At 42.6% G+C, this 18,380-nt stretch overlaps 4 protein-coding genes across 9 annotated transcripts in view; 3 read left to right on the forward strand and 1 right to left on the reverse strand.

The window, feature by feature from the left end:
- The window catches only part of LOC115590597 (RAS guanyl-releasing protein 2), a 40,816-nt gene extending 38,936 nt beyond the window's left edge, over positions 1-1,880 (reverse strand). For 3 of the 4 annotated variants that reach the window (XM_030432011.1, XM_030432012.1, XM_030432010.1), the window contains exon 1: positions 1,272-1,879. The gene's annotated coding sequence lies outside the window, so the exon portion shown is untranslated. Of the gene's footprint in view, positions 1-1,271 lie in introns of all 4 variants that reach the window. The other variant, XM_030432016.1, reaches the window with a different exon arrangement.
- alpk1 (alpha-kinase 1) lies at positions 153-11,106 on the forward strand. 3 transcript variants are annotated; one of them, XM_030432008.1, is made up of 15 exons: positions 153-376; positions 2,591-2,641; positions 3,286-3,474; positions 4,129-4,283; positions 4,360-4,558; positions 4,811-4,870; positions 5,350-5,436; positions 5,519-5,595; positions 5,704-5,799; positions 5,881-5,985; positions 6,963-8,802; positions 9,163-9,310; positions 9,391-9,553; positions 10,139-10,325; positions 10,465-11,106. In XM_030432008.1, the coding sequence occupies exons 3-15, from the start codon at positions 3,360-3,362 to the stop codon at positions 10,668-10,670; spliced, it is 3,438 nt and encodes a 1,145-aa protein (XP_030287868.1). In that variant the 5' UTR covers positions 153-376; positions 2,591-2,641; positions 3,286-3,359; the 3' UTR covers positions 10,671-11,106. The 3 variants fall into 3 exon arrangements, with proteins under 3 accessions (XP_030287868.1, XP_030287869.1, XP_030287867.1); XM_030432007.1 differs by lacking the exon at positions 153-376 and having other exon boundaries at positions 2,534-2,641; XM_030432009.1 differs by lacking the exons at positions 153-376; positions 10,465-11,106 and having other exon boundaries at positions 2,531-2,641; positions 9,391-9,558; positions 10,134-10,283.
- A 1,001-nt stretch (positions 11,107-12,107) lies between these two features.
- Positions 12,108-14,518, forward strand: LOC115590600 (ependymin-2-like). Its single transcript, XM_030432020.1, has 6 exons — positions 12,108-12,384; positions 12,538-12,572; positions 12,699-12,833; positions 13,645-13,825; positions 13,914-14,001; positions 14,126-14,518. The coding sequence occupies exons 1-6, from the start codon at positions 12,318-12,320 to the stop codon at positions 14,259-14,261; spliced, it is 642 nt and encodes a 213-aa protein (XP_030287880.1). The 5' UTR covers positions 12,108-12,317; the 3' UTR covers positions 14,262-14,518.
- A 939-nt stretch (positions 14,519-15,457) lies between these two features.
- LOC115590599 (ependymin-like) lies at positions 15,458-18,120 on the forward strand. The gene is made up of 6 exons (XM_030432019.1): positions 15,458-15,594; positions 15,806-15,840; positions 15,998-16,132; positions 16,229-16,421; positions 16,602-16,689; positions 17,620-18,120. Exons 1-6 carry the CDS (start codon positions 15,489-15,491, stop codon positions 17,741-17,743), a joined length of 681 nt encoding a protein of 226 aa, XP_030287879.1. The 5' UTR covers positions 15,458-15,488; the 3' UTR covers positions 17,744-18,120.
- Positions 18,121-18,380: the final 260 nt, after the last annotated feature.

The following is an 18,380-nucleotide window of genomic DNA, read 5'->3' on the forward strand; positions in this document are numbered from 1 at the left end:
AAGCGCGCACAAAGCAGGCCTGTCCGACATTCAAAATAGGGGACGGTTAATCAGCAACGCGCGGCTCCGGCCCAAAGCAGCTGAAAAACACTGAAGTGACTTCTGTGCTGGGCTGCCACACTTACATCTGCTAAGACTTTCAAATTTCCAGAGAGGCAGCCAGTCACAGCTTACGAGACAAATCCCACTGCTCTGACACCGAAAAACATGCGTGGATAAGGCAGGGGTTGAAGCCGGGCGAGGATGCTGCGGCACAAGTAATCAGCAGCCCCGACACTCAAAAGATGCCTCCTAATCCCCGCTGCTCTGGGGGCGGTGGGAGAAAATCACCTTGAATCACTGAAGTCAGACAGCTGCAGCCTGTCTGAGAGAGCAGGTAATGAGGGGGCTGACTGAACAGAAATAAAGCAGGGGAAGGTAAGTGTGACCTCTCGCTTGTTTAACGCAGCAGCCGGGGCCGAGCTGGGATGCGGGCCCCCGACTGTTATTCTCCAGTCGTTGAGGAGTTTCATCATCACAAACGCATTGATTGGTTATTAGAGGAGCTGCTCAGGCGGAGGGGAGGGGGGGGGCCTTGACAGTCAGCCTCAGTGCCGTTTGATGAATCCCTCAGCAAGCCAACAGGCATGATACGATGAAAGAGGGTTTGAAGGGAGACGTTCCAATCGAGCTTTAGCGTCCCTCCTCCCCTCCTCCTGCCAGAGGGGTCAAGCCATAACTTTGCATGTCACCGGACTTTTGTTTACCGTCATTCTCACAGCAAACAGATTAAAGACCCTGCCACTCCCTCAATCTAATTTTAGGAACAGGCGTTCCTCCATCCGCCTCTGCTATGCTCGGTGATGCTCCTCTTCCTGAAAATGACTGTGTGCACAGGCCCGTTGATTCTATTAGTTCAACTAGTAGATATCTGACAGCTGCAGCTGCAGCCCCTGTCTTCTACAAGTCTAAGCAGCACAGCTGGGAGCACTCTTTTTTTTTTCCAACACAAAGTCAAGGAGCGCATTCATGACACACTAATGAGTCAACATGAGATTTTGACATTGCTGTGGTTGATGGTGCAACCAGGCAAGTCCTCGCCTGAGCTTATCTGCTGTTGCAACACAACAGAGCGTTCTGACACTGATGTGACTGCTCGTGGAGTGACCCAGGCACAAAAACATCACTGGGTGTCCGTGCGTAAATAAATAATAAAAAATAAAAAGAAATCCATAAGAGCTCAAGTGGCCTCAGTTTTTGCACTAACATTCAAGTTATGACACATGCCTTACCTTTAGAGTCTGAAGGGTCCCATGCTCTGAGAGAAGAGGCTACAGTGATTTGTGGAGGGGAGCACTGAGACGAAAAGCGTTACATCACCAGCACCGCCGAACTCAGAACGCCCGCTCGGCTTCGGAGCGGGGATCACCAGGTCATGCGGAGAGAAGCGCGGATGATCGAAACCCAGAAGAAAGTCATCACACTCGGATCCTGCCTGACGGAGTTGATGCTGACGGTCCACCCGAATGAGCTATGCGGGTAATTTCTCTCACGGCACATTAAACCCCACAATGCGCACAAGTCCTGCCGCGGCGCACTCGGCGGCAAGTTATGGATGTGTGTTGGTGTAGCGGGAGCAGCTGAGCTCAGTCATCTGGTCGCAGCTGGACCGCGTGCCAGCCTTCTGCTCACGTTCCAGCTGTGCAAGCTCACAATCACACACACTGCAGAGCCACAGTCCCGCCTATTGGTAGTATCACAGCAACACCACATGTCCACATGCTTATTGTGTAGGCGCTGCTACGTACCAGCACAGACATAACAATCACTGCGTCATTAAAGCGTGTCGGCAATCAAAAAAGACGTCCCCCCGACAGCCTCAGACCTCAGACAGGTCCGCGCTTCTACTATTGTGCTGCCTTCAAGTACACTTGATAAACTTCCAAAAATTGAGATTTTAAAGTGAAGATTGCGTTTTCAGTGACATTTTTTTGAAATAACTGAGACTGGATGCATTTTATTCTGACTGAACAAAAGACTGCCATAATTGATTTTTATTTATTTATTTAATTGTCACTGTCATACATACACTGCACATACAGTACACATACCTGTTGCTACAACATTGGGTTCCGCCCCCCCTTCCCAACGTCACATGCTGCGTTCGCGCGATGCGGGATAAAGTGAGTGGTAGCCCTAAACATTAAAATCCAGGATCGATTGCCAAGGTAATGTAGGTAATAACCTTAAAGTTGGGTTGTATTTGAATGCGACAACACTCGTCCTGTGTCTGTCTCTTTAAAATATATATTTTTTTATTTTTTACCCTTGGTTTTCAGGTATAATGAAAGCTTGTTGAATTCTAGAAAAACAACTCACTGTGCTATTATTGTTATCATTATTGTATATATTATTGTGTATCACAATAGAATGTTAGTATAGCCTTATTTATTTACAATCAAGTGGATTAAAATGTATGCTAAATAAGTAAACACGTAGGCTAAGTAAATAATGGTGTCACCTGGTCAGCACAGTTCTGCTCTGTAGTCTATTCAAGTCTGGCAGTCATGCAACAAGCGCCCTGATGTTGTGATTGCGATATTTCCGATAGCATTTGAAGGCAGCAACACCAGTACCAGGAAGACGAAGGGGTCCCGAAACGGTGGGTGCTGTTTATTTACTGTAGGCTTAACACAAATGAAGTCGAAAGTTGAACATGGTGGGAAAAGGGAGAAAAGTGTAGGAAAATGAAAAGAATCGGTTAAATATATCGAGTTAAACGCCTTCTGCTCCCGCTGTGTTACGTGTGTGGAGTAGTTCTAGTTGTCAAAATAGCTTATCCCGTACATCACAATCATTATACTGATTATTTTGTGAATTTTTCTATGATAAAAAAAAAAATCCTTTACACATTTTGCAGTCTAAACAGTAGCCATGAAAATGAAAATATGCTGCGGGATATCTCAAAATATTATGAGTAAAGTAATTAAAAGTAGATATGTCACCATATAACTGTCAAAGCTTATAGACACATAGGATTTTTATTTAAAAAAAGGTGTTTTCGCCACATGTTTAACGGGGATACAAACACATCCGTGAAGGTCAACTCTTTAAAAAAATTCAAAGACACCAAATTTATATGGATTTTGATTTGATTTGTCATGTGAGTCATTAATTATGAGATTTTTTGGGGTTTTTTTGTTTCATGTTTTGAAATGTACAAATAGACCTGGTGGTGCAATCCATTCTCCACACCACTCTGGACAATCCGTGGGTTTCCCCCTTGTTGACTCTCTCCCAATATAGGAACGGGAGGAAGGGGCCAAGAAGGGAGGAAATCCGTTCATCCCAGGCAACAGCCACAGCATCTGTTGACCAGAATGGACAGCCAAGAGGTGGGGGATTTACTGGAGGAGTGTCTCAGAGCAGTGGCAGCCGCTCCACAGTCCACCCAGCCCACAGAGGCAGAGAAGCTGAGCTGCCTCAGCTGCAGAGGTCAGACACGAGATGGTGCTGTGGGTTCACTTTTCATTTGGGGATTGGAGGATGTCAGATTGGGATTTGTTTGAAGAGATTTGGTGGTGGAATTACGCTCACACGAGATCGGCACATACGGTCTGTGTTGAGGATGAGGGACAAAGGCATTTTTTTCCATGAATACAATATGGAGTTGACATGAATTTGAGGTGATTTTCTTTAGTTTAACCCATACATACAACATATCTCAACCAAATGAAGGAAAGGCAGAAAAGATGAGCACCAAAAAGAAAAAAAACTGTGCACTTTTGTTTTGATTTTGACATGAATTGTGTCCTGTTTTTAATCCTAAGATAAACTCTAAGAAATTTTAAGAAATATGTGACACCTAAAACTGTCCACAACTAGGTCATACGGTGATTCTGCAAGTGGGAAGTCAGTCCCATCCTCACTATTTGAAACCCTGTACTCTTTTTTGTAAATTATGTCGTCAAGTAAAAGGAATTTGCTGGCAATTGAAAGCAACAAGTGGTTAGATGAGAGCAAAATAGCAATCTGTTCAGCTTTTCCTCAATGAAGCGGATATTGTCGAAAGTGTCCTTGTCAAGCCTTGACTAAAGTTATTCCCTCCTGCAACAAAAGGTTTTAATACAAATCTCCCTTTTTATTCAGACTCGCTGTGTGCAGAGCTGGCCTCTCTCCTGCAGGAGGCAATGGAAATGAAGTGGCCCTTTGTGCCAGAGAAGTGGCAGTACAAGCAGTCAGTCGGTGCCAGCGACAAGACCAACCTCAGTGACCTCATCAGCAGCCACCTATCCCAGCTGCTGGTAATACCGCACAGCTGATTAAAGGTTTCCTTTTGGCATTACGCACGTTTACTAAATATTTTCACCGCGTCGCCAGGCCGTTCTTAAAGCTTCCATCGTGGCTCAAGAGGCACGCTCGGCACTGGCGGTGGTCTTCTTAGTCGACCGCTTCCTCTACTGGAAGGACGAGTCCAGCCGGCTGCTGAAGATCACCAAGCTGCTCCACAGACGCCACCCTGACAACCCTGTCGCCCCCCAGCTGGTCATACGTCAGGCCAGAGTCTACCTTAACTCTGGTACAGTGGCAGAGAAGTGGGGTTGAGTGTATGGGGCTTTTGATGACACTTCATTACTGTTATTATATTTGTGGATACGCTAAATACATGTGAATGGATGAGTTGATTACACCTCATGCATCGTCCTAATCCTTGTTTAGGGTAATAATAATGAGTGATGAAAACCTGTCATCATACAGTTATGTGATGTTTTGTTTTATTAGCGTATACAGAGTGAATTAAATATGACCATTATAATATTCTTCTCTACAGGCAAACTGCAGAAAGCGGAATACATACTGAGCAGTCTCATTAACAGTAGCGGGGCCACAGGTAGGACTCATGAATTGGCTTCAGTGATGTACACTGAACACAAAAATATGAATGCAACAATTTTGAGTTAAAGTAAAAGATTAGGATTTTTCTGATACAATAAAGGCTTATTTATTTCAAGTTTTGAGCACCAGTTACGTGTTATTGAGCACTTCTCCATTGTCAGGATAATCCACCCATCTGACAGGTGTGGCAAGTCAGGATGCTGATTAAACAACATGATTATTGCATACAGATGTCACATGATTTGAGGGAGTGTCCACCAATTGGTATGCCAACTGCACCAAAGTTCACCAAAGCATTCTCCCGTGAATGTGATGTTCAATTTATTGCCAAACTGTCCACAACGTTGTTGGTTTTTTGGGGGGAAATATCAAAAGCCCGTGATCTTTAACTTTGAAAAGACAAATGTGCTGTGTTTATGTTTTTGTTCAGTGTAATTCATTTGAATCTGATTAAGGCTTTGTCTCCTAACACAGGCTGTTGGCTGTACCACTCTGAAAGCGACAGGGCTCTCGTGCAGGCTGTCAGTGTCCAAGTGCGTGGAATGGTTTTGCAAAAGCTGGGTAAGACCTTTTTGCTCAACGAAACAAGATAATCTGCCCCGCTGATACACAGAGATTATGGTTGATTTGTGTTCCGTTACAGGCCTGTGGCTACAGGCTGCAGAGTTAATCTGGGCCTCTCTGGTCGGCTACTACGCACTTCCTCAGCCTGATAAAAAGGTAGCCCACACAACCGCAATACAGCCAGCTGACAGCTGACACATTATGAGCTTGTGAACGTGCAAATCCCAGTTTAGGCACTGACCTACATGGCTGTTTATTTTATAGGGCATTGGAACCTCTCTGGGCATACTGGCCAACATATTGGTGTCTATGAATGATGAGGACTTTCAAGCTTTTAGGTCTAATCCAGATATTGATTTGGTAAGTCCAAACGATATAATGTTGTTTTGTATCCCATTGGCTTCATGTAATTTTCTTTTCCTTGTCTGATTGTTGGAGCAGTCTTTACTCGGGGACAGGAGTCACCGTCTTCTTTCAGCGGCCCAGGCGGCAAAGATGGCGGTCGTATACAGCCAGTACACTTCCCTCTACGTGCTGACCAACGTGGTGAGTTGCTCATTGACAGGTACCTGCCGAGGCTCACAAATTCCTGCAATGGACATGAATCAGCACCCAACGTCGACACCACATTGGATGACAAGCAATCATTTAATGTTCCCGTGAAGTCAGTGAGTTAGCTGTGAGTTACAGTCTGAGTTCCGTTCTTTTAGCCTTAACTGTTTACAAGTAAATTGACAACATTAAAGGACAAGTTCATTATCTCAGGTGAAGATCTGTACATTTCTAGAGCTTCACGGCAAAACAGCGTTCAGCACCCTCCTGGACAGCTGAAGTAGATTGGGACAGATTATGTGTCATTTAAAAAACTTTAAATGACACATATAGCCTTAAAGGAACATTTTTTAAAACATTTTTTTTATGGAACATGAATAACACACATATATCTATATACTAATACAACATGAATAACAATTATAATGATATTTATATATATAACACAATATAGTCCCTACAGATGAAAGTTAGCTTTTTTGCTAACTCTGGAATATTTACATGTTGAGTGTAAACTGAAAATGTCAATTGATGTGCACTGTCCCTTTTAAATAAACAAACAAATAAATAAATATAACATAAATAACAAATATAACATTCATCAAATTTCAGTCCAGTCCAGTCATCTGTGCTGCATAGCAGCGCCATTTTGGATGTCCGTGGAAGTTACCATTTATAGTTCCTTGCTGGATAAAGGGTTAAGAATGGTTTTTAAGTTATTTTTTTATGATTTCTAATCAGATTCATAAACATCTATTCACAGTATAAATTGATAACGATATCTGGAAATCATCAAAGTGTAAGTCAGAATGAATCTCGAGTATCACGTCCTCATGTGTTCAGATTTTAGCTATGAATCAAACTCTGTACAAACTTTATTGCAAATTGCAGCTCGTGCGCCATGTGCCTTCCCTTCAGCTCAGAGTTTCCAGAGACATACATGAATAAACTCTGACTTCTTTCCTCTCCAGGCAACTCAGGGGACCTGCTTGTTATCGTACAGTTTCTCAGCGGGGTGCCCTGCCTCTCAAAGGCAGTATTTCCTCCTGCAGGCCAGAGAGGCGTTTACAATCGGCCTGCTCACCAAAGCAGAGGGCGAGTCGGTCACCAGCAAGCAGGAGCTTCACACCTTCCTCAAGGCTGCCTATTCCCTCGCTGTCGCTCACAAATGGCTCGGCGCTCCTCAGGAGGTCGTGGCGCAGGCAACTCGAGCTTGCCAAAAAGCGTTGGCAAATTTCTATGTCTACGATGCGGACACCCATGACAAGGACAGCCTCTGCGCTGAAATCATGCGCCTGGTCACCCAAGTCAAGCTTCTGCTGCAAGTCGAGCCTTTCCTTAATTCAGACAAGGGGTCTTTTATCCCTGACAGCTACAGAAATATCAAAGACCAACCAGTAAACTTCACTCTGGAAGGTTTCGCTAAGCTGATGCAGAGATTCCAAAAGTATCACGCCTCACTCTGTGAGGCAACCGACACAAACTGTAAAACAAAAGACGAGATAGATGGGGCGAGGCTGTGTATAACTGCACTCGGGACCACCATCGGTACGCTCAACACGGAATGCAGCACTGAGGCTTGCAAAGTGTCCAAAGGTGCGCCCAAAGGAGAGGAACCACAACAGAAAGGTTCTAAGTCACCTGCTGTGCACCCACCTCAAAGGTCTGACCTGTGTACCACTCTAGAAAGCACAGACAACCTTGGCTCATCTTGGCAGAACGTCTCCTTGGGTGGTTCAGTGTCTCCTAGGCCCAGCAGCAGCGGCTACACAGGGAGTATCGCCATGGAACGCGGAGCAAACGACCAGAACTGTCTGACCACTGAGGTAGAAGATGATAGGTCAGACAGCATGATGCAGTCTGCTAATAAAAACAGGAAGTGGAACTTGCAAGGCGACAGTGTTGGTGTCAGTTCCCATACCGTCCCGACATCTGCAATACCTGCCACTTCCTCCTCCAGTGCGAGTATTGATTTACAGAAGTTCGAAGTAATACAAGCTGGAATAGAGACGGTGGGAACTGAGGAGGATTGGAAGACTGATGTTGTTGGTGTGCCGCTGAAACCATCAGCAGCTGAAGGAGCAGCACAATCCTTGTCCCAGCTAGCTCTGAAAATGTCCTCAAGCTCCCTCAGTGACAGTTTCGGTTCCCAGTCCTCGTGGGAGAAAATCTCTGCTGACCTTACATCCCCCACAAACAGAAAACCACACAGAAACAGCCTGTTTAAAGCGGGAACTGGAATCCAAAGCAGCATGTCGACAGAGTCTGATGAAAGCTTCTTCCTCATGGAAACACTTGACACAGAAAGCAGCGAATCAGCTCATGATCCCACACACAAAATCCAAACACCTGGATCGGAATTCAGAGCCTGGTCAAAGCCACGACCTCTGGAGAGCCTTCATGTTGATCCAACCACGGACAAAGACCTTGACTCAGTGTCTGTAAAACCTGCTTCCAAGAACTCCTCAGCAGGCCGCCACACAAGCATTTCCTACTTTGTCCCAGAACAGTGTGCTTCCACTGAGACCTCCACCGAGAGTTCATTTGAGATGCTGGAGGAGAATGAGAGTGGACACCAACTCGGTGGAGTCACTTCCACAGAAAAAGTGAACATCCCTCAGGAGAAGAACCCGCTGTGCTACAGCTGCCTGCAGCAGAGCTTTTTAGCTGGTGTTGTCCCTGAGAAACAGTATTTGTTGTCACAGCAGGACTACCGAGCCTTACTAGCTGGAGTTTGCCATGAGTGTCTGCTGAAGAGACTGCAGAGCGATAAGACACAGTTCAAACTCAAAAAGCACAGAACTGCCTACAGTAAGTTTGAATCACCATTGTTGTTTATTTAAAAGTCCTCATCATCGGTACAGCCTCTTAGCCACAGCAGCAGTGTGACTCCAGTAAAAGAAAATGTCCGTCAGCCCACCACCTTGATCCAGATCGAAATATCGCAACAACCATTGCATGACTTTTCTTTTCGCGCCATTCTAACACTAAAAACACAGAGCCGACGTTACCCAATGGTGCAACTAAGCCACTCAGTGACATCACTTGAGGCAATATATATCGTGTTACACGCAAGACAAGTAACTCCAGTGTGCAATTGGTGGAGATACCCTTTAATTGGTGACCATTGATTGCAGCTGTCTGCTAATTTCAGAATGTCATCCCCTTCAGGTGCTCTTCACTTGAAGTTCTCAAAGGTCACAGGGCTGTGGACAGCCAGGGAGACCTGCGTTTACATTGGCGAGCCGATGGGGATGCAGGGCAAGCAGAGAAAGGCGATATGGGTTCAGTTTTTACATCAGGAGGAAAGGTTGAGCAGGTAAGGGGCTACGCAGCTCAAGGCACAACCTGAACATCATGACTTTTAGTCTCATGTTAACCGTGTATGTTTGTCTTTAGCTATGTGGGGAAGGATTACTTGAAGCCAAAGGAGATCCAGTTTCACCTGAAAGACGTGGAGAGACAGATGACAGCCCAGTACTACGTGACCGAATTCAACAAGAGACTTTACGACGAGGAAGTCATGGCTCAGATCTTCTTCATTCCCTCGGAAGCACTACTGGTGAGGCCGGGTCATAAAAACAAGGAAAGGCCAAACCTAAAATAATAGTGGTTATAATAACTGAATTTAATACTTGAGGTAAAGATGGCAGATGTGACAGTAAGGTGAGCATGACTTCATTAATAAATACTACTTACTACTTCATTCATAAATACTACTTAAGACCTTTAATAAGACCCCATACACATACATACATAACTTGAGAAGCAGCAGAGTGCAGGATAGCGGGGAGCAGTCTAAAATAATACCTCAGAACACCCTCCAGTTGTTAGCTGATGGCTAGAAATGTAATCTCATAACAGTTGCAGAGACAATATTTTGTTAGGTAAGAGTCTAGAATGTACTCTGAGCTTTAAAACGGGAAATTGAGAAGTTTTGGTACAGATTAATTGTCTCCGCTCTTCTCTAAACGAATTAGACCAATAAAAAGAGAACTTCTGCTTTGTCGATACCTCGTCTAACTGTTTTACTTACCATCATGTTCTGACGCCACATTTAGTTACACGTAGAAACATTGTCAGGTCAGATCAGAAGAAAATTATACTACAGAAATGCACATAACTGCGTCTTGTTTTCTGTCAATAGATTTTGAACGGAAATGAGATCGTGGGCTGTGTAACAGTGGAGCCCTACATGCTTGGAGACTTTGTCAAACTGACCAACAACACTGGAAAGAAGGACAAGAGTTTCCAGGCCACAGACTATGGCCTTGCCTTTGGACACTTCACCTACCTGCTGTCTGGCCGGGAAGAAGTCGTCGTTGACCTACAAGGTGTGTCTGTGTGACTGGTCACTGAAATCCCTGATAGCGGTGGCATGATTTTTCACAGGTTGTCTTGTCATATTAGTCAAAAGGCTATCTGAAACAGTTGCATTTTTTCTTTAAAATGTTCTATATGTTTTTTTCACAGGGTGGGTGACAGCCAATGGCAAAGGTCTGACCTACCTCACTGACCCCCAGATTCACTCCACCAAGACTCCCAAAGGCCCCTCAAACTTCGCCGCCAGAGGCCTCAGGTTATTTTTCGAGGAGCAACATGGGCCAGAGTGCAACCGCATTTGCCAGCGGCTCAAACTAGAACCAGTGGGTAGACAGACACACGCTCTGCCTACTTGAAACCTTAAGGAGATGCCTATGTTCAGTTTTTGTGTGAAAATTGGATGTTGAAAATTAAGTGAAAACATTTCTAAATGTTATTTCTGCTTATGCAAGTTTCTAAAATGAACAGGTTTTAGCCTAAATGCCTGAATCACTGTTTTGTTATTATCTACACACTATATCTTTAAAGTACTTCTTATGTTAACTCAGCAGTACAGAGTTTACAAATGGTAGCTGACGGGTTGTATGAAAACTATATGTATAAAAAAAGAAAGATGAAATGAACAAAATTAATGTGTATAGTTTCTAGGTACTTTATATCTCTGGTGCTTAATATTCAAAGCATGAACGTGGATGAAATTATATGTTTTCATTTTTGGAAAAGAAATTATAAACGTCATTCACAGAGACCTGAAAAATGAACTTTGTATGACTAAAAGAATTGCAAGCTAAATCATATGTGAGTTTATTTGCCTGCTGCAGTTAAATAATGAAATACTTGTGTTTTGCCTTGGGACGAAAGACATTGTTATCTTTCAGTGTCTCCTCACTATGCGACTGGATTGCTGTCTAACTGGACAGGCAGTGCAGGAATCACCTGACACTGCGACAATTAAATGTCACGCGGGAAAGCTGCTCATTTATGCCAAATGTCCATCATAAGCAAAGACGCGACTTTCAAAATATTTTGCAAATGAAAAGACAAACAAACATGTAGCCGTCTTTAGTCAAACATCATGCGGTTGTGACGGATTTGGTGCAAGTGGATGCAATAAAGTAGATGCTGTAACATCTATGACAAGGTCGTACGATTAAATGTTAACCAACCACTGCTCTGCCAGTCAGGTGACTGTTGCTTACCTTTGGGTCAGTTAAACTTTCAACGTGTAAGTGGGTTTGCCATTGACATAGTCGAAAATGTCATATTATATCACAATTAGATTTTGATAACAAAGTTTTGTTCTGTTATGTTTTTTATCATCAAACCTATCCAAGTGGTGCATGGTTTATCAGGAATAGGGGAAAAAAAAAGATTAATCTCGCGGCATTGTTTTACTGACTGACGTAACGAACCTGTATACTGCTGAGCACACACCTCCACCTCACATGACAGTGACCTCATTCATGGAACTGCTGCACGCCTCCTCTCCAGTCAGCCCAAAATCCAGGTCTGTGTTTGTAGGCAACCTCCTTTTGTGATCACAAACAACATTCTTCACCCCTGACCGACTGTACACAGACCTCACAGCCACTACTTGCACTTAATGAAAAATTGAATTTTTCTGAACACATGTCACTAACCACACTGTGTCATGTATTTTAGGTTATATGTTCTTTGTTTGGTTGGGAAATTATGGTAGTCTGAAATAGCTGCATGTGACCTTTTGTAGAAGCAAAACATTAACCAGCCAGCAGTGTAAAGATAGTAGAACAGGCATGATTTGTCACTGTAGCTGCCTCTAATGGCCCTTTATCTTGATGTGAGCCTGATAACAGAAGGTTCTGGCCCTTGACTTTCATGAGATTGATGGGGTTAAAGATAAAACCTGGAGGCAGGAGTTTCTCCCGGAGTGTCAGGGGTCTGTGTTTATAAGGAAGTGTCTCCACTCTCGAGCACCAGAGGGTTTGTTGCTGCTTGAGAACAGGAGCGAGGAAGCCGAAAACATGAAAGTCATAGTGGCATTAGCTTGCATTCTGGCTTGCTGCCTGGCCCAGGAACCTCACCCATGCAGTAAGTAAAATAACAGAGACAAATCTGATTATGGTTGCATGAATAGATTTTCTCAATTCTCTCTTGGTTCATTTATGCTTTTGAAATTCTAAAGAGTGGTTGTATTGGCAATGTTTTGTTGAATGATAACGCTTTCATCATTTCATAACGCAGAAATGCCTCCTCTTCTAACCGGGGCCCTCACCATTGTGAGTATTTACTGTGTGTTAGTAGTGTGTGTTACCTGGTACCTGTGACTTCAGCACACTGACAAAATGCAAATTACAATGCCTGTAAGAGGGAGATGTAAACCCACTCAAATTATCTTTCTCCAGTCCACACAGAGTGAGAAGCTGTGGGCCTTCGCCAACTATGAGTATGATGCATTCGGAAGGCGCCTGCGACTCACCGAGATGGGCAACTACGAGAACAAGACATTCACCGTCGACTATCTTCTGCACTACAGAGAGGTGACCAAAGCAATGACGTGAACATCCCATATATTCATTTTAGATCGTAGTTGCTCCTGATCGGACGCGAGAAGAACATGACAGTGACGTAGAAGCGGGGATCTACTTTGAAAGAACTCCATCTATATTATTAAGTGTACACTCAATTTCTAATATCTGAACATAAACTGAGGAGTGTTCTGGTTCTGAGATCTTTATCGTCTCCACTCAAAAAAAAAGGGTTTCATAAAAATACAAACAAGCAATACAGCACATGCAAAACACAAACAATGGAGCAGTAACTATAGCTATAATTTCGCCAAGTTCCCATGCAAAGATGTTGCGAGTTCATTGCTGAGGAGATGAAGACTTTCTTTTATTTGTCTCCAAATGTATTTGTAACTTGCAAGTAATTTGCACGAGGAGTGTTTCTTTGGTTGACACATCATCAAAACCATAATCCGTAATTGGAGACATTGTATACAGGAACCACATTTATCTGTCTACGTTTCACAAAATATATAACATTAATCCAGGTCATGGTGTCATGTAGGTCATATACAGCCATCAGTCTTACATTTAGACTGTTTCATAACCAAGTCCTGGTAGTATGTTTAATAACTAACTCACTTTTTTGTTTATGTACATATTTTACATGTTAAAAGAGGGTTACAGAGGGTTAGGGTTAGGGGTTAGGGTTAGGGTTAGGGTTAGGGGTTAGGGTTAGAATAGATTAAATTGGCAATTTATTTGTATACAGCAATTTTTATGCTATGTAGAAGTGAGAAATTAAGCAATTGGTCCTCCTCATTACATGACTTTTATCCATCAGGCTGCCATGTATGAGATTGACACCAAAACTCGTACATGCAAGAAAATGCCTCTGAAAGACGACTTCCAGCCTTGGGAAATCCCCAAAAATTCATCTCTGGTGGGCCAGGCTGTTGTGGGCAGTTCCTCTGGACCTGGACAGGGACTTCTGGTCAACACTTGGATAGCATTTGCGCCACAAGGTGCGGATCTGAGATCATGCAATCATTAGAACTCTTGTTCATCCTTCTTGTGTTATTGACACATTCATTTTCATGTCTGACCCTACAGGGAAGTACATCAGCACAGTCACTGAATTCGGATGCATTCCTGTGACCACACTGTTCCACGATAAACAGTTGGGATGGACGATGACAAGGTTAGTTGGCATAAACATCGACACAGTAAAAATGACTCCTAGACTTTTTTGACTGACTTTTGAAAATCCGAAATATTCGCATCCCAAAAAGTGATCATTATGTCACTGTCTTTATGTTCACCAGCTTCTTCAACAACGTCATTGGGATCACAGACCCCAATAGGCTCAACCTTCCAGACTTTTGCCAGGGCGCAGAGATCAAGACCGGCAGTGAAGAGGAGCCACACAGCTTCCTCACGTTGTTCCATAAGAAGCAGTGAGGGCCTCCTTTAGCTAATGCCTCCGATTTTTAAATCAAACAGGTGGAGCTACAGAATCATAGCATTGTCGTGTTCCATTTTTCACATTTATTCCTGCTAAGAGCATCATTTCAAGCATCTTGGACTGTACATCTCAGACGAACTGTAAAGTTGCACCTACGAATGTTTTTGTATCGGCAATAGACTAAAAACATACGCCCATCTTCAGCTTTCTGTTTGTCATTTACATCAATAAAAATTCAAGAATACTAAACAAATGCACGTGTTTCACAATACATCTTTGTGAGATGAGGGGATGCATGACAGTAATGTAAGAGTTGAACGTGAACCCCTTCAAACTGCAGAGTGTCAGGTGACGACAGAAAAACTCATCAGCCTGCATAATTAACTTACAGACTCAGATGAATTTATTGAAAATTAAAGTAGATTAAAAATATTAGTAAATAAGTGAGAAAATTTGATTTGGAGCAGTCAGCCTTTGATTAAAAAATAAGACACATCAAGAGCAACAACGTATTTTATGGATACACTGTTCGTTCAGGGGCGGTTCTAGGGGGGGGCCAACAGGGGCCAGTGCCCCCGTAACTCTGAGTCTGGACCCCCCTGTGGCCCCCCTGACAGGGAGTCTGCATTAATAATACAATGACAGATTTCTTGCAATTATTTTGTTCTGAAGGGAAAGGCAGAAATAAAGTGTCTCAGCAGTTTACTACCCAATCAAAATTGCTGAAATTGTAAACACTGCTTTGTCTGAATGAGGGATTTATCCTTTTTCCGGGTTGTATGTGCCCCCTAACAAAAAAGCCGGCCCCAACCTGGCCCCCCTATTAAAACTGGTATAGACCCGCCGCTGTGTTCGTTGCTCTTCAATGTAAATGAATGCAAAAGGTGTCAAGGTGCTGCGTGCATCATTTCCTAGAACTCCACAATTAAAAACCTTTGTGTCCAACTGAAGAAAGATTTAATGAGCAATGAATCCTCATGGGGACCGCTGGATGGACCGCAATGATTATTATCACATCTTTAAAGTAACTTGGTGGAAAATTGATTAAGAGTATTAAGATTAAGAGATTAGAGTAACACGAACTGGGGGAGAAACAGGAGATGACACGATATAAACATCTGAGAGAGGAAAAACACATGGAAATCCTGGCAGTGGATGCAGAATGGGAGCGTCGCCAGCTTGTTTATAAGGAAGTGAGCACTCTGAAGCGGCAGCATAGTTGCATGGTTGTGCAGACGAGAGTGTGTCCACCGTCAGACAGCATGAGAGCCCTCGTCCTGTTTGTGTGCCTGTCACTGGGCTGCCTGGCTCAGAAACCACAGCGATGCAGTAAGTACAACAACTCAGATGCTGAGTCCATTTGTGTGTTTATGTTTCTGCGGAGTGACCCCCCCTTGGTCTCAGCACTTCACCTCCTATTAACACTGACCGTGCAGTTCTGCTTTTGCTTTAGAATTTGTGGGGAAATGCTATGTTGCAAGCTTGACAAATGTGCCGTTTCTAATAAAACAATAAAAAACACTTTAATTCATTCTAACAGCATCCCCCACACTGCTGACTGGAAGCTTCTCTGTGGTAAGTTTGGGCATCTTCATTAAAGTAATAATACTGTGTAAACCAAATGTTCTGACAATACCTTCAAAAATGTATTTGCCATGCTTTAATTCAAAGTAAGTCTCATTCAGAGTGATGAAAAAAGAACACTTTTATTCTGTATTTCTCATTTTCAAAGTCCACTGCAAATGAGAAGCTGATGGCCTATGCCAAGTACAGCTATGATGCACGGGGAAAGCGCATCCGCCTCAGAGAGGTCGGGTCTTTTAAAAAGAAGAGCTTCCACATTGATGTCCTTCTGCTCTACAAACTGGTAATGAAAATAAAGCGATAATATCTACATTAGGAGATGTCATGTGGAGATGTCATGTAAACACAAACGACTGTGCAATACCACCCTGTCCTCCAGGGTGTCATGTATAAGATCAACTACAGGAACCGCACGTGCTGCAAGAAGCCACTGGGTGCACAGTTCCACCCGCTGGAGATCCCACAGAACGCTTCTCTGCTGGGGCAGGTTGTGTTGGGAAGCTCCTCCGGTCCAGGGCAGGGACTCCTGGTCAACAGCTGGGCAGGAGAGCTGCAGATGAAAAAGGGAAAAGGTACAGTGAGATGTAGATTAGAAAAAAACTGGACAGAAATATTTGCAAAGTCATGTGGTAGAATATAGCACATGACTTTCTGTGATTCTTCCTCCTCGTCGCTGCCTTTGTATTTTACACATGCAAACCTGTTTGTCTGGTTGCGCTGCTTCAACTTGTGATCCACTTCTGTTTTTGTAGCGAAGTACATGAGCACCGTCACAGAGTTTGGATGCATTCCTGTCAGCACTCTGTTTCATACCGACAAGAGTGGATGGGTGGTGACCAGGTCAGTGCAAGCACATGACAGCTCACAAATGGGGAGTGGGAAAATTTGGGAAGATTTGGGAAAATTTGGGAAGATTTGGGAAGATATTCTCATCTAGGGCATCTTTTAAAGAAGCTTGTGCGTAAAATAAATATGAAGCTAGAACTCAATAGACCTTTTTTGCCAGAGATATATATTTTTACCTGTCACAAATCTTCATTTCTAATAAAACATTTAATTTAGGTGATTAATTGCCTGGGCACTTGTAGTGTGCCTTAATACAGCAGAGCCATCATCAGAGCTATTAGTCAAATCTGTGTATTTCTTGTTCTGTAGTTTTGCAATGAAAAACTGCTATTGTCCAACCATTTTGAAACTAGTACCCAATAGTTATACTTGAAAGTAAAGATATGACGATAGCAAAGAAAAAGTCGCCCATAGAGAGGGTCCTAAATGTCTTAAAGTTTCTGATATTTAGTGTCAAAAGTAATTTCCTGGCAAGAAATGCATCAAAAGTGCAAGTGATAGTAAGTTATAGATGTATTTACATGGATGTATTTAGTATGCGTTAACTTATAACCAGCCTGACCGATTACTGGATCTGATATTCAGCATTATTTAGACTTTCTGAATCCACGTTTTTTAACCCGATTGCTGATGAACAAAAAATGTATACATAATAAAACTACATAAACTACATTAAAAAAATCACTTGAGAGGAAAAAAAAAACCCAAATAAATCTGTATATAAAAAAGAAAGTTAATAAAAGTGAAAACACAGAACACGTAACAATGGTAAAAAATCTGCCCACCAGTATTTCTAAAGGTTACTTAATGATATGTGTATCTTATTTGATTTATATGAAGAAAAAAAAATAGTTTTCAGATGTGTTTTCTGATGGATTCAGCTAAGGATTCTGAAATGTTATTCATTCTGTTTTTCATCTTCAGCTTCTTCAACAATGTCATCGGACTTGTGGACCCTCAACACCTCGTCCCTCCACCTTTCTGTAAGGATGCCAAGCTGGAGATCGAGGATGGAGAGGATCCATTGACCTTCTACAGCTTGTTTTAAAACAAAGCCAGTTTCAGGAATTCAGTGCACTGTGATGATGACTACCGTATATGACTCTTTACACTATTTTGTTACTCTGTTTTCAGCGGCCGTCTTGCTGTGGTAGCGTTTGTGAGCAAACTGTGTACAATTAATGTCAATCAATTTTAATGAATACATGTGTTGAGGGTTGATAGTCTGATATTTGTGTGGACGAAAAATGTATATTTTTCTCACGTCGAAAATTTTATTTATACATTTATACAAATACAGGTGAGGTGAGAAATGATATCTCGCCTACTATAATTTCACTAACAGGAAACTGACATGTAAATGTCAGTTGTGTTTTTACTTGTGCTTTTTCTTTTTGCCGAATAATAAAATCTATTGATAAGATCTTTCTGGCTTATTTTTATTAATTTTTTTTTATATATAAAACACAAATTAAATTTTTTTTTAAAGTTTTTTTTAAGTCCTGACGATTAATTGAGTTTGCAGCAATAGCAGATCTGCGGCTAGACACAGTGGAACTTGTGTCAACATGCTAACATGCCAACAATGACAACGACAATGAATGATCTAGCATGTTCACCATCATTTGTATGCATACATTTCCTAAACTGTGGTTTAGGAAACATGGTATGATTTGGGTTGTTTC

Source organism: Sparus aurata, chromosome 10, assembly GCF_900880675.1.
Source record: "Sparus aurata chromosome 10, fSpaAur1.1, whole genome shotgun sequence".
NCBI classification, from domain to species: domain Eukaryota; kingdom Metazoa; phylum Chordata; class Actinopteri; order Spariformes; family Sparidae; genus Sparus; species Sparus aurata.